The sequence below is a fragment of the Lytechinus variegatus genome, chromosome 14 (assembly GCF_018143015.1).
Source record: "Lytechinus variegatus isolate NC3 chromosome 14, Lvar_3.0, whole genome shotgun sequence".
NCBI classification, from domain to species: Eukaryota; Metazoa; Echinodermata; class Echinoidea; order Temnopleuroida; family Toxopneustidae; genus Lytechinus; species Lytechinus variegatus.
Genome location: NC_054753.1, coordinates 8,841,748 through 8,856,995, shown reverse-complemented (window position 1 = coordinate 8,856,995; position 15,248 = coordinate 8,841,748). Strand labels below are relative to the sequence as shown.

The following is a 15,248-nucleotide window of genomic DNA, read 5'->3' as shown; positions in this document are numbered from 1 at the left end:
TGTGATATCAAATCGTTTTCTTATGTATTATATTGTTTTTTGCAATTTCTTATGTATTTTTTTGTTTTTTTGACCTTTTGTTTTTCATTGTTTTTTCAATGAAATTTGTTGGGGACTCTTCTGTGATCATAAAAAGCATAAAATGAATACATTTTGACTAGCAAAACTAAAAATAATCATACATTTATGAATTTTGGTTGAAAACACAATTTGCATTGACTTTGTACACAAAATCACGTTTTTGAGCAATTTTCGGTCTGACATGCACTTACATAATGTCGCGTAATTTCGGAACCACATACCCGGGTGACGCAAAATTGGTCTCAAAAGTTGCGCAAGACTTGAAAGTAAAAAGTCAGCGAGCGGCGCGGTCAAAAAATTTCGCACGGCGAAAATATCGCGCGATTTGTTGAGGGGGGGGCCTCCGAGGCCCCCCCCCCGGCCTAGATAGGGTTAAAAGGTATGTTGGAATGTCTCCTTTGAACTCTGATTTATTATTATTTATTTATTAATTCATTATTATTATTATTTATTTATTTATTTTTTATTATTATTATTTTTTTTTTTGGGGGGGAGGTCTTAAAACTATGCCCTTTTCTCACCCAGGCAGCATTTGGTAGATTTCATCTTACAAGTGACCAAGTTATTTTGTTCAAAATATAAAACAGTGTTAGTTTACTATGATTTCAAAAAGAGAATTTAGCTTTGTTAGTTTCAATGACAAGGCTGTGGTAAAAACTTTCTTTTGGAAAAAATAAAGGTTAAATATTTTTTTTTCTTCTGCATGATTGGGGATGATTTAAAAATCATACAGTATTCTGCATGCACATATATGTTACATACAGGAAAGAGATGCTAGAAATGTTAAATGTAACTTGCGGTGGAAAGAAATGGTCATCTATCTCAACTGAAAATGTAGAAAGCTTTTCCCTCTTTAATTTGAAAAGAATTCTCAAATTGCTCTTGATACATGTATAAAAAAAATTAAGAAATGCCTCATCGATATAAAGATAACTATTGTTTTGTAATGTTTATGTCTTTTTTTTCACTAGGGTGTATTCAAATTCGCAAAATTTAACCTACATGTACACTGTAATGTATGTTTTTGAAATTTTGCTTACAAAGCTATAATGTTTAAAATAAGGCTCCACATTAACTTTTTTTGGTGGTGGCCCGTTCGGGCCACCAAAACCTTCAAATAATTTTTTTGGTGGCCCACTAATAAAGTTTGGTGGCCCGAAAAATATAAAGAAAAACATTAATTAAAAATGAATAAAACAAACTGAAATATTCTGCAATCACTAACACGTACCACTATTCTTTGTACATCTTGTATATAAATTGTGCTTGCTGTTATTTTACTTTGCATAAAACAAAAGAAAAAATGAAGAAAGAAAAAAACAAAGAACAGGTCATAAAAAAAATTTGAGAAAAACAAAAGAAAATTTAAGAAAAATAAATAAAACAAAATTATCAAAAAATGGGGAAAATTATTATTATTCAGTAGAAACATGTTCTTTAATCAGGTATTTTCAATGGGAAGGGGTATAAATGGTTTAATCACTGAAAAAAATGAAAGAAAAAAATAAAATGGCAAAAGTTATCTGGAAAAAACAGTGAGACAATTCCTTCCCTATATTTGACAAAATGATGGGAAAAAAAATCACATGTCATATCAATGAAATGCCTTCCCAAAGTATTTACTTCCTTAAGAGTGGTTTAAGAAGTCATTTGTAAACAAGAAAGAAAGAGCGGCCTATTTATTTTTGGCTCAAAGAGACACAGCTTCGAACTATTAAAACCAAATATCAACATACATACAAATGCACATATGGGACTGTGATGTACTCACCTATGTGTATTAATGCATTTGGAAATCGGTCTTTTTGAGTCAAAAGAGAGGTCATAATTCCTCCTTTTAATGCTTGCAATTAATCAGGTTTCAGTAATATGGACTGTAGAAGGGCATTTCATTGGTGTAAAATGTGACTCTGACGTAGATTTCCAAAGTTCTGGGGAAGATTTCTTAGCAGTAACATTTCGTATCGCAGCTCCCTGGGTCTGAATAGTCTGCTCGTGCACAGCTAGCTAGCTGCATTGGTTTCATGCATGCAAAGCTCAGCCAGACAGCCGGCGCGGCCGGCTGAATAATAGGTACTGTATGCTAGCGGTAGGCCTACATACTGTCATGACTATGCACTCTTTGTGTGTGTGTATTTGTGTGTAGATTAACAAAAAAGGCGCATGACGAATTGGCTTGCAATTTTAACTGTAGAAGGTTGATAAATGCATGCAAAATCGGGAGAAAAATTGCGCTACTTTGAAAATTATTGGTTGCCCGATTCGGGCCACCAAAACTTAACATTTTTTCAATAATGGTTGCCCGAGATGAATTTTTGGTGGCCCCGGGCCACCGGGCCACCGCTAATGTCAAGCCTTGTTTAAAAAATAACCTTTATTTTAAATGCCAAGTCCACCTTGAAAGTTAATTGAAAAAATGTTTATATCTCTCTTACATGTTAATTACATCCAATTTTGATTAAATTTCCATTGTTATGCTTCAAGGGAGTTTTATTTCTCTCTCATGTACAATACCTTTATGGCTGTATCATTTAAATCATTCCTTTTTTAACGGGTGGACTTGCCCTTTAAAACCAGTTACAACTACACCATGGGGTACATAGAATATTCTAATAAACGAAACCACAAAATTGCTTGTCATAAAATGATAGTATCAAAAGACTGCCTCATTAGAACTTGGAAGTGGTTTCCTGTGGATTATTTTTAACACCATTATTAGACTTCCCTTGCATGTAGATTGACACTTTTGGTAATCACTTCATTCTGTTAAAGTGTGTCTACATCTTAATAGGTGGTTTCAAACCGCCTCGATCACAAGAATCCCCGTTAAATTACGAGAACTTTTTTGGGCTAAAAAATACCCATTAATTATTCCTGCGACCTTGGAAAAATCCCCACGAAAGTTCTCGTAATTTCGCCAAGTACCTACCATTTAGCGGGTATTTTCTTTCGGGGAAATTACGCGTAGTTTGCTTTCAGATTACCAAAATACCTGGTATTTTCTGATCGGGGTAAATTTCCCGATCAGAGAATACCTGGAACTGACGAACTTCGAGGCGGTCTGAAACCACCTAATGAGTGATTTCTCTTCATATTCTGCTCAATGATTTCTGTACATCAATCGCTCTATTAATAATTGTAAATGATACATTATGCACTATTATGGACCATCTGGATAATACAGAGAGCCACAGATTTTCCATAACTAGTACTGAAAAGTGAGAAGAATACTGATGATTTCATTCAAAATACTGATTTATAAAGTTATAGTTATATGTGTTGTCCTGTGGGATTTCTTTGAAAATACTGATTTCCTCACCAAAGTACTGATTTTCAGCTAGATTGAAATGTTCTCGTTCAAGTTAGCAGCTCTGATAATGTGATTTTCTGTGTGCATGAAAATACATGTATAGACATGTTATAGTTAAAAGCCTGTGTATATTTTGATTAGTTAATGAATCCTTCAAATATTTTCCATCATTTACATACATGTACAATCACTGCAATCATACATGTAAATATTACATGGTCCCCCATTCTGCTTTCGGCTGCTGTTCGTGCGATTGTGCCGAATTTGCGCACAAGCTAGTATGAAAAAAATTATGAAAATATTTTTTTATTTATTATGAATAAAATATGCAAATTTATTTGTGAAAAACAATATTTTCATATTTAAAGGACAAGTCCACCCCAACAAAAACTTGATTTGAATAAAAAGAGAAAAATTCAACAAGCATAACACTGAAAATTTCATCAAAATCGGATGTAAAATAAGAAAGTTATGACATTTCAAAGTTTCGCTTCATCTCACAAAAACAGTTACCGGTATATGAACGAGCCAGCTACATCCAAATGAGAGAGTCGATGATGTCATTCACTCACTATTTCTTTTGTTTTTTATTGATTGAAATATGAAATATTTTGATTTTCTCGTCATTGTCATGTGAAATGAAGTTTCATTCTTCCCTGAACACGTGGAATTCCATTATTTTAACATTGTGTGCTTCAGGCAAGGAGGTCCTTATCGTCAAATTCGTAAAAACTGAAATATTGTATAATTCAAACAATAAAAAACAAAAGAAATAGTGAGTGAGTGACATCATCGACTCTCTCATTTGGATGTAACTGGCTCGTTCATATAACTATTTTGTTAAAAATAAGCGAAACTTTGAAATGTCATAACTTTCTTATTTTACATCCGATTTTGATGAAATCTTCAGCATTGTGCTTGTCTGATTTTTCTCTATTGATTCAAATCAACATATTTCTGTGGTGGACTTGACCTTGAACACCCAATTTTACTTCAAATTTTTTCCTAGATGTCATCTTTGTAATCTAATTTAAAGGTTTCCACAAAGAAAACTTGCAAAAGCCAATTTTTCGCTCTCGGGTGCCTTTCGTGCGAAATTTGGCATGCACAATTTTGTTTGAAAAAAATTAATGAAAATAATATTTTTTTATTCATTATGAATAAAATATGCAAATTTATTTGTGAAAAAGTTATTTTAATTTTCAACACCCAATTTTACTCCAATTTTTTTTCTTTTTTTTCCAGATGTTATCTTTGTAATTTATAATATAAAGGTTTTCTCAAAGAAAACTTGCAAAAGCCAATTTTTTCCTAATGCTAATGCATTTCTTTTTTTTCAGAATCTCTTATACCCCCATCTCACTAGATGGCGATTCCGCTGTGATCGTCAAAAATCGACAAAGCGTGGTATATCGTAGCTTGAACGTGGCTTGATCTTTTCAATCTTCTCTGTCGTACCTTGATATTTTCTGAAGCGGCAAGGATCGCCACCATCTTCCTGGTCGCCACAAAATTTTGAACATGTTCAAAACTTACGTAGCGAGATCGCGGAGGTGCTAAAGCGCATCATAATCGAGTCAAGAGCGTATTACAAACGACATATTCGTAGCTGTAACGAAGCTCCAACGCACAAAGCGTAGTAGAAGCGCATTAAAAGCGGCACCGATCGCCCGTGTTTTTCAGGCCCGTTCCCAAGACAATTCTGCTACGCTGCTTCCGTTTACGAGGCGACTGCCTTGCGCGCGACTGCCTTGCGCTCGACACGCTTCACACCGTTTCCACCACGACGCTTTCCCTTTGGGTGGCATGTGGCACACGTTCTCAGCCCGCTGCAGGCATTCGCGTTGCGCTTTTGCTGCGCCGCTGATGACTGGCCAGCGATTGAGCAGCGACCGTCTGCGCTGCTATGAAACAACGTGCCGATGGTAGCGGATCATCACATTTTCAACAGATTACGAGGCGACACCACGACGTTTTCAAATATACTTCCCAGAAAAAGGACCAAAAAGGGAAGCTGCCCTATCTGTTATGCCGGCGGTCCAAGAGGAAGCGAACAAGAGGTTATGGTGGTGGTAGAGGAGGAGGAGGAAGAGGAGGAGGAGGAGAAGGAGGTATAGTAGGAGGATGAATATCTAACTGCTGAGCCAGCTTGAAAGAGAGGAAAAAAAAGACGCTCGATCGCATGTCTTGATGACGAAATGGGTTACCTCCGCAAAAATATATAAATTGAATGTTTTAAAAATAGAATGAATTCTAACTACAGTGACAGTAAACAATATTAAAATTTTAATGATTCGATCACTGATGTATTGATTGGGAAAGCACACTTCATGGGGATTCTGGCATTGTGCCCCCCCCTTATGAGTGCTCTCACATCAGTAGACTACTTCTTGAAAGCAAATTTGCAAGGAATTTACCTAACAATTTTGAGTGACAAACTTTTGTGGAAAAAAATAAACAAAATATAAAACATTTTTATGCTCTTTTATGAAATTCTGGATGCCTTCCTTCATAATACTATTAGGCTCATCGACATCTTTTGGGTGAAATTTTAATATATATTGTATATTATGACTTAAGTGACAGCCAGGATCGGACCCAGTATCTTTTTGGCCTCCTCCTACTATCCTTGTATCAGGTCCTCGTATTCAACTTCTAATTTAAGTGTATAATGCTAAGATGTATAAGTCCAACCAAATTCTGGACATCCATCTTGGTCGGAGGTTGGCAATCGACTGAAAAATGTCTCATGTGCCGCGATCAATATGCCGATTGCTTGAAATCGTTTCAAGAGCCCATCATGAACGTAACACAATCGTTCCATTCGTAGCACCAGCGTACTGAGGTCCTAATTAGCGTATGGGCCTCGTTGTACGGTCGCTTTGATCGCAGAAGCAGCGCATCACATCTGCCTCAAATCGTGGCAAGAGAGTGGCAGCGTCGTACTACCAGCGTATTACCATCGCCTTCAGCGCAGGTCCGTCGCAGTGAAGTTGTAGTGCAATCGCCTCGCAGGCTAAAAATAGAATTCGAGGACGATTCTGCTACGCTTTGCGGGATTTAGACAGATCGCCATGGTCGCCATGATCGCCATCCTAGTGAGATGGGGGCCTTACTGTATTTCTTTGTTGTTTCATCTTTTGATTATCATTGTTTTTCACTGGAAATGTTTACAGACCATTTGACAAATATCAAACCGTTAGTTAATTGAGCCTACCAATTAGAACAAAAAAAATCACATTTTTAAAGAATTTCATCTCCCATAGACTTTGTACACAAAGTATAAAAATGAGCTATTTTCGGCATGACATTGTCTTGTAAAAAATCATGTGGCATTGCATTGCTATACCCGTATGTCACGAATTTGGTGTCAAAAGTTGCAGGAGACTATAAAGAAGAATAATCATAAAAATTTTGCGCCGCTTTCTTTTTGCATTAGGGAAATATTGCTTGAAGCATCAAGGAGGGGCCATCACAGCCCCCCCCCAGTCGTTTTAGGTTTTAAAGATAAATTCCAGTTCTGGTAACGATCTCAAAATGACTTTTTACAGAATCTAATATAATGACCAACCAAGTGTCAATATGTGCCAAAGGATTCTGGAAGAAATTGTGTAATTGCTGAGAAATTAGCAAAATAAGCGCCGATTCGGTCACTTCCGTCGGGTCTATTCCAGCAATAATAATACACTGTCCCACATGTGGCTATCTGTATTGGCGATCTTCAGTGTGATCATATTTCGCTTAGATTTTATAATTTCACAAAGTTCATCTTATGTAACTGTACCAGATCTAGATCCATGATGATATAGTCATACTTAACCTTGGTTTTACAGACTTTCTCACAAAATTAGTGTTTTACTGCAAATACTATCATTTAGCTTTAAGCACATCACAATCAATGTATCTTTGTGCAATACAGTTTTCCATTAAAGCCTGTCTAAAACTTTGGGAAAGGAAACTCCTTCCTCAGTTTTTGACCAGTTTTCATGAAATTTGGCACAAAAAATTGTCTTGGGATAAAAACATGCAAGACTCTTTTTTCCATATGTGTTGTTAACGGTGATGCCCTGATAATATCATCGGGCAGGGTACATGTACATGTATTAATCAACTTCAATATTTGATATTTCTCTTTTTTTGTCTGCGTGTGTGTGTGTGATTAGGTTCCAGACCTATGTGAGGACCTGCTCTCTTCTGTCGATCAACCACTCAAGATTGCTAAAGATAATACATGTGGAAAAGATTACTTGTTGTGTGAATATAACAGAGATGCAGACTCATACAGGTGAGTAATCACTGTACAGGGTGTATCAATAGAAAGGAAACCAAATGGAAAGCTTTGTGAATTTGCTCGAACTCTCCCAACTTTTTCCAAATTTAATAGCAACATGAATCATGATTAAAAACGTGATTACAAAACGCATATAATGAGAAACAGAGGGTGTGTTCGATGTCCTCCATTTCTGGTTATATGTCTTTCAAATCATAATTGGAAGAAAAATTAAATGGCAAGAAAGGTGCGTTTGTAAATGCGATCAGCTTAGATTTTACGACCTTCAAGCATTAAGTATACGGCATTAAATGTCTTTTATAAATTTGCTCTTGCAGTGGAAGCCTTCACAAGCAGGTGCCAGAATTGACCTTTCTTGTGATGGTTCAAACTGCGTACTAAAGCAGGAAATTTAAAGACAATCAACAAATAGCCAGCTTTATATTTTTTGACACTGAACAGTGCACCGCTGAGGCGCTGATTGTGTCAGTGTTTTGAGTTGAGTTTTCAATCATGATTCATGTTGCTGTTTAGATTTTAAAATCGACATTGAACACACCCGTTCCCGCTTTAAATTCCAGAACCCGGTAATATTCAAACGGTTAGCTCTATCAACTGGTCCTCGAATGTGGAATTTCCTACCTTCAATGTTACATGTAATTACAGCACTCCAGCAGTACATGTATGTACTGCATTTAAAGCCAAGCTCATAAATTCATCCATAATGACGTATGCCATTATCACATAAGTAATTTTCTCACTGTTTACCTGACCCCCCCTAACTCCCTGTAGGTTTAGTGAATTTTTTTCTTTCATGTTATTTGTATAAATTTGTGTATTGTTACACTTTTATTATTTTTTATGTATAATGTATTGGGTGCCCTATTCATCAAGCTTCTTTTAGGGGCACCCTAATCATTTGAATGATTCAATTTACAATGATTGTTATTCATGTATGATTTTGAATACAGTTGTGCTCAGGTAATAGTTTAATAGTGAACCCAACCGCACTCCTTCATGCTGAGTGTTAAATGTAGACAACAACATTACAATTTTCTGCAAGCCCATAGAAGCAATCTTTATTGAATGTAATATTTTATCATCTGACTTCACAATCAAATACATGTATCTATTAATACATGATAGAACTTGAACATTTTTCAATATGTTCATTTCCTGGTGGAGTTCACTAACTTTAAAACACCACTGTATGTATTATTGTCTAAATTAGTGAAAGAATTAAATTGAATTCCATGATTGTTTGTGAGAAATCACCAAGCATTTATGTTACTTTTGAGTATGACTCATAATTAGCATAATTTGAAAGATACCCAAATCAAGATTGTATGATCATGCTTCACTGAAAACTATTGTTCTATAAAGGAAGTGATGTAAAATAGCAAGTGGTTCACGCCTATTGCACATAACGGTAGAATAGGTTGATTGTGAAAAGTTACCCCTGAAGAAGGGAATTATGAATATTCTCTGAGGATTACTCCCAAAAAGTATTATTGTATCCCCCGAACAGAGTTCGGAGGATACTATGGAGTTGACCTTGTCACGCCGCGTCCGCCGCAGAGATTTCCTTGTGAGCGGTCTATCAGCTGCATTTCTTCTCCGATCATTTTCAAATTTGGCATGAAGGTTGAGTATGGTATAGCGAAGCCGCCTATTGATTTTGGTATGGGCAGAGGGCACATGGTAAGGTCAAAGGTCATTTTCAGGTCAACATTAAAGTTTACATGCAAGACTCTCTTATGATTCCTAACTCCGCAACCGTATGTCACTTTTCAACCAAACTTGGATGGTAGATGGATTTGGGGTACCTGCATATTATGCTGTAGTTGGAGGTCACATGGTAAGGTCAAATGTCATTTTCAGGTCAACGTTGAAGTTTACATGCAAGACCTTCTTTCTCTGCAACCATAAGTCACTTTTCAACCACACTTGGATGGTAGATGGGCTTTGGAGACCTGCATGCTACATGTAGGATCATTGTCGCTAGATAATTGTATTTATTTGTCAAATTTCTGTGTGAGCTCTATATATCGCAAAGATGGATGACGCGATGGGTTCGGGGATACTTGTGCTCGGCTGGGCGACCCGCCGAGCATCTCTAGTTTCTATGTGTACATTGAAATTACCATGTGTGCAGAGGAGTGTTCTTAAAAAACAAAAACAGACTATTTATGAGAAATGAAAAAGTGGTAAGATTTTTCTTCTGTCCTCTGTAGTTCTGTACATCTTGTCGGTTCTAGTGACCAACTTTTTAATATTCCTGTGAGAGTACATGAAGCTGTCCTTTCTCATGCTGTTTATGTACAAACATACTTTATGAATTAACAATTACAAGGTATGAAACCAACCAAGATAATTCTTTCTTTTCTGCAATCCAGGTCTCCATGGAGTAACGAATATGATCCAAAACTAGAGAATGGGGCTGTCCCCTCCCCAGCCCTCAGGAAACTCGAAGAGAATGCAAACTCTGCCTTTGACACATACAGAGAATTGTAAGTTATATCCAAGACTTCTTGTTTTCATTGTTAAAGGTCAAGTCCACCTCAGAAAAATGTTGATTTGAATCAATAGAGAAAAATCAGACAAGCACAATGCTGAAAATTTCATCAAAATCGGATGTAAAATAAGAAAGTTATGACATTTTAAGTTTCGCTTATTTTCAACAAAATAGTAATATGAACGAGCCAGTTCCATCCTAATGAGAGAGTCGATGATGTCACTCACTATTTCTTTTGTTTTTTATTGTTTGAATAATACAATATTTTAATTTTTACGAATTTGACGATTAGGGCCTCCTTGCCTGAAGCACAAAATGTTAAAATAATGGAATTCCACGTGTTCAGGGAGGAATGAAATTTCATTTCACATGACAGTGACGAGAAAATAACAATATTTCATATTTCAGATAATAAAATACAAAAGAAATAGTGAGTGAGTGATGTCATCAATTCTCTCATTTGGATGTAACTGGCTCGTTCATATAACTATTTTGTTGAAAATAAGCGAAACTTTAAAATGCCATAACTTTCTTATTTTACATCCGATTTTGATGAAATTTTCAGTGTTATGCTTGTTGAATTTTTCTCTTTTTATTTAAATCAAGTTTTTGTTGGGGTGGACTTGTCCTTTAAATTTCAAACATGGTATGATGTTGAATTTCAATAAAGATTATAGACATTGCCAATTTGAAGAGTTAACACAGATTGATTTTTACCTTGAGAGAGCTTCATACCTGTATGGGTTCATTTCGATAGATTTGTCTTCCATTTCTGATCAGAAATGTTGATCTTTAATTCCAGGTACTTTGACGGTGGAGTATCATCAGTGTACTTCTGGGATCTGGATGACAAGAGCCAGGTCCAGCCCACCAAGTCCGATGGTCTTCGTAACTTTGCTGGAGTTGTACTAATCAAGAAAGCTGGCGATGGTTCCAACAAAATCAAGGGATGTTGGGATTCCATTCATGTTGTTGAAGTGATGGTAATGAAATGTTTTTATTCCTATTTTTAGTCGGGGTATAATAATAGCCATTTATAAAGCGCCATCTATCTAGAAATATTCTTTTCCAAGGCACATTGTTTATCCTTATTACCCCAGCTCTAGCTCAAGCTGCCTTTCAGTGCTCAGTGCATTCAAGGAATTAATCCTGCCGGGTACCGGCCCGGCAGGATTCCATTCATGTTGTTGAAGTGATGGTAATGAAATGTTTTTATTCCTATTTTTAGTTGGGGTATAGTAATGATAATAGGCATAAATATGAAGCACCATCTTTCTAGAAATATTCTATTCCAAGGCATGTTGTTTATTATTATAGCTTTAGCTTTCAGTGCTCAGTGCATTCAAGGAATTAATCCTGCCGAGTACCTATTCACATCACCTGGGTTGAGTGCAGCACAATGTGGATAAATTTCTTGCTGAAGGAATTACGCCGTTGCTAGGATTCGAACCCACAACCTTCTGTTTCAAAGTCAGAAGACTAATCCACTGGGCCACAACGCTCCACAATAATGCGTTTTTACAGATTCCGTACTGTAGCTATCGTATTGTTAACAAAAGACTGTGTGCATGGCTGATTGTCATTAAAACTGATCCAAAATGTGCTGCACTCTACCCAAGTGAGGTAAATGGGTATCGGCAGGGAGTAATTCCTTAAAAAAGCTGTGAGCACAGAAATTGGTTGCGGAGCGCCTTGAGCACCAAACAGGATTATTTCAAGATAGATGGCATTATATAAATGCTTATTATTATTATCGTTATGGTAATTGTTACTATATCATTTTTTTATATGGACTAGCTCATACATTCTTGAATGATTAATATATTGTCTATAACCAACATGCCATATTCATACAATAACAATGTATTAACAGTTCCTCCTATCTCAACAAAATCATAAGGTGAACATTCATTTGCTATTTCCCCAGTTTTATGGGGATGACTTTCTAAATTCTCTTAAACCAATTCTCTAAAAAATTATCTTTTCACTTGTTCCTCAATTCAACATAGGGAACTCTCTATATCTTTTGCTTTTTCTTATTTTCTCAACTTCTAATGCCCCTTGAGACATTGTTATTCGGCAAGTACATGTAAATTGGTGATGTGGCGCTGTCGTTTCATTCCAGTTTAAATTGCCTTTTCTACAGCCTATTCTTTTTTACAACCTATTCTTTTTTACAAATTTCCGGGTGGAAATGGGGCTCATTCGATATTGCCCTCCCTATAGCGAAAATGGGCATTCTGGAACAATTTGCCCTTCTTCTATTTGCCACTCTTGACCCAGGTGTAGTAAATAGGTACCCGGTAGGAAGAAATTCCTTGAATGCTCGATGCGCCCGATCAGGGTACCCGTGCTAAAGGCGGGGTAATAATATGCAGCGCTTAGAAACATTTGTATTAAGCGCTATATATATGTTGCATATTATTATTATTATCATTATTATTATTATTATCAAATTTGTACCAAAATATGGTGATTTTGGTAAATTTGAAGTCATGACAAGCAAGGGCTTTTAATACACTAGATCAGAAAATATTAAAAAAGTGCAAAGCAATATCTTTTTTGTCTATGATATCGGCCATATTGTTCCTTTACTGGCCGAATGAAGACATAGTTATGTTTCGTGGAGAAGGTTTACGGGTCACCATGTGTAATATGAAGAAGGGAAAGGAAATACAGGCAGAAAAATTGAAAAAGACAAAATTTAAGGTATTCTTTCTTGAAAGTGAGTGAAGTCCTGAAAAGGACTGTAAACCAGATGAGATGAGCTGAATATGGCTTGAGTAGCGATGGTTTGAGTAGTAGCAGGATGAAGTGAAGAGGGGTTATTCAACATTTCGGGCAGGTCGACTGTCCGTCTTCGGGAGTTATGTTATGTGAGATGCGTTATATAAATATTGATTATCATTATAATGATTATTTTGTTAATTTTACAGATAAAAGCTCAGGGCAGGAATGCACACTACAAGCTGACTTCAACAGTAATGCTATGGCTTCAGGTATGAAATGACATTTCCATGATATCTTCTCCTGCCACATACAATGTATTACTCCTATGGAAAATCCACACATCAAAGAGGCATTTCACTGAGAAGTCAGGGGGAAGGTGGGGGGGGGGGGTGAAAGGCATATTTCAGAACTTCTTCGGCTAGATACAAGAATGATGATGCTCAGTCCATGATTTAATGCCAAATTTTTCAAACTTTGTGCTAGGAAATATCAATCAAGCTATCATCTGGAAAAGTGTGACGTTATCAGACCAGGGGAGCGTTTGATAACATTTATATCCAACAAGTTGTCTAAAGAGGCATTATTTTCATGTATTAAATATAAATCCAACGAAAATACAGTAAATCCATTGAAATCATTTGCCAATTGATGTACGATTAATCGCCAACATTTGTGTTCCGGGACCCAGGTATTAGATTTCCATGGTGTTTCTTTCATGATGTATTTATTTCTTATTAAACAGACGACCAAGAGCGGGTCAGGAACAGTCAATCTCGGAGGAAGTCTGACAAGACAGACTGAGCAAGATCAGCCACTTGGCAGCGGCAACTCACACATAGGGAATATTGGCCGTATGGTAGAGGTATGTTATAGTATAAACTAATGCACACAAGGGAATATTGGCTGTATGGTAGAGGTATGTTATAGTATAAACTAATGCACACATAGGGAATATTGGCTGTATGGTAGAGGTATGTTATAGTATAAACTAATGCACACATAGGGAATATTGGCCGTATGGTAGAGGTATGTTATAGTATACAAATGATGCATGGGTTAGATTGGGTCAGTATGAACTGTGTGCACAAGGTAACTTTGGCATGGTTTAACCATAGACCATAATTCCAAAGTTACCGCGTGCACACAGTTTCCACTGACCCACAAAATAAGCCCATGCATCATCTGTTTGATAGAATGGAAAAAAATTATTGAATAAACCACAAAAATTAATGATTTACCAGATGCATGATAATTTCATGCATCCGGTATATTCAATTTACCGGACGAATGAAAAAATTTACCGGACGCATGATTTTTTTTACCGGACGCATGATTTATTTACTGGATGCATGAAAATTCCAAAATGTAATGCAGACCTTTGATAACCCTGGACAACATAAAATGTTTGCCTAACCTGATATATGATGGCACAAAGGCATTATTATACCCAAAATGCCAGAAACGGCTTTGCATTGACTAGATCTACTTTTCTTGTTTCCTGTGGGTGGTCTTTGTGTACAGATTTCACTGTGTATGTTCCTCTGCTGAAACATCAGTTAACCTTCCACTCATCTTTTCCCATTCTCCATTCTATCCTTTCCACCCATCCTTCTATTTAGGAAATGGAGAACAAGATTAGGAACACACTGAACCAGATATACTTTGGAAAGACAAAGGATATCGTTAATGGTTTAAGGTAAGTTTACTTCTTCAAGTATCGGGGTGCTACATAAGCACTTGCCCGATTGCCCTGGGCAAGTAGAAGTTAGAGTCGGGCAAGTGTTTTGAAGTAAAGACCAAAAAAACTTGCCGAATGGGCAAGCAAAATTCACACAGTAGAAAGCAAAATTCTCACAGTAGAATGACCAAAATTAGGGTCGATATATGATATTGACCCTAATTTTGGTCATGGCAGGGAGGATAAAATCACTTTGGAAAAAAAATGCAATAACAAGGTAGATGTAGATCAGTTCATGTCAAAAGAGAGAAAAAGGTCAATGGTTTATAAAACTGCAAAACTTTCTTTTGAAGAGGTGTAAAACACTTTTTTTTTCAAGAATTTTTCCGGGCAAGTGAAATACATTTTGGGCAAGTATATTCCAACTATTTAAGAATTTACTTGCCAAACCAGGCAAGCGCTTCTAAAAATTTATGTAGCACCCTGGGTATGTTTTTTTTTTCAAATCCACCTGAGGGATGAGCCATGTATAGTGTCTTCATTTATTATAAATTGTGAATTTAAATCATCTATGAGGCATCATTATTTAACCCTGTGGCCTTTGTGATATATCACACTTTGAACAAGAAATATATTACATGGTTTTCAAGCACATTAAGTCTTT

General features: G+C 36.4%; 1 protein-coding gene across 1 annotated transcript in view; it reads left to right on the top strand.

The window, feature by feature from the left end:
• The window catches only part of LOC121427842 (F-actin-capping protein subunit beta-like), a 40,147-nt gene that overhangs the window by 14,071 nt on the left and 10,828 nt on the right, over positions 1-15,248 (top strand). Inside the window, exons 3-8 of the mRNA XM_041624410.1 lie at positions 7,555-7,676; positions 10,058-10,171; positions 10,979-11,159; positions 13,113-13,175; positions 13,649-13,768; positions 14,526-14,602. Of these exons, the coding sequence (XP_041480344.1) occupies positions 7,555-7,676; positions 10,058-10,171; positions 10,979-11,159; positions 13,113-13,175; positions 13,649-13,768; positions 14,526-14,602 (677 nt within the window). The remainder of the gene's footprint in view (positions 1-7,554; positions 7,677-10,057; positions 10,172-10,978; positions 11,160-13,112; positions 13,176-13,648; positions 13,769-14,525; positions 14,603-15,248) is intronic.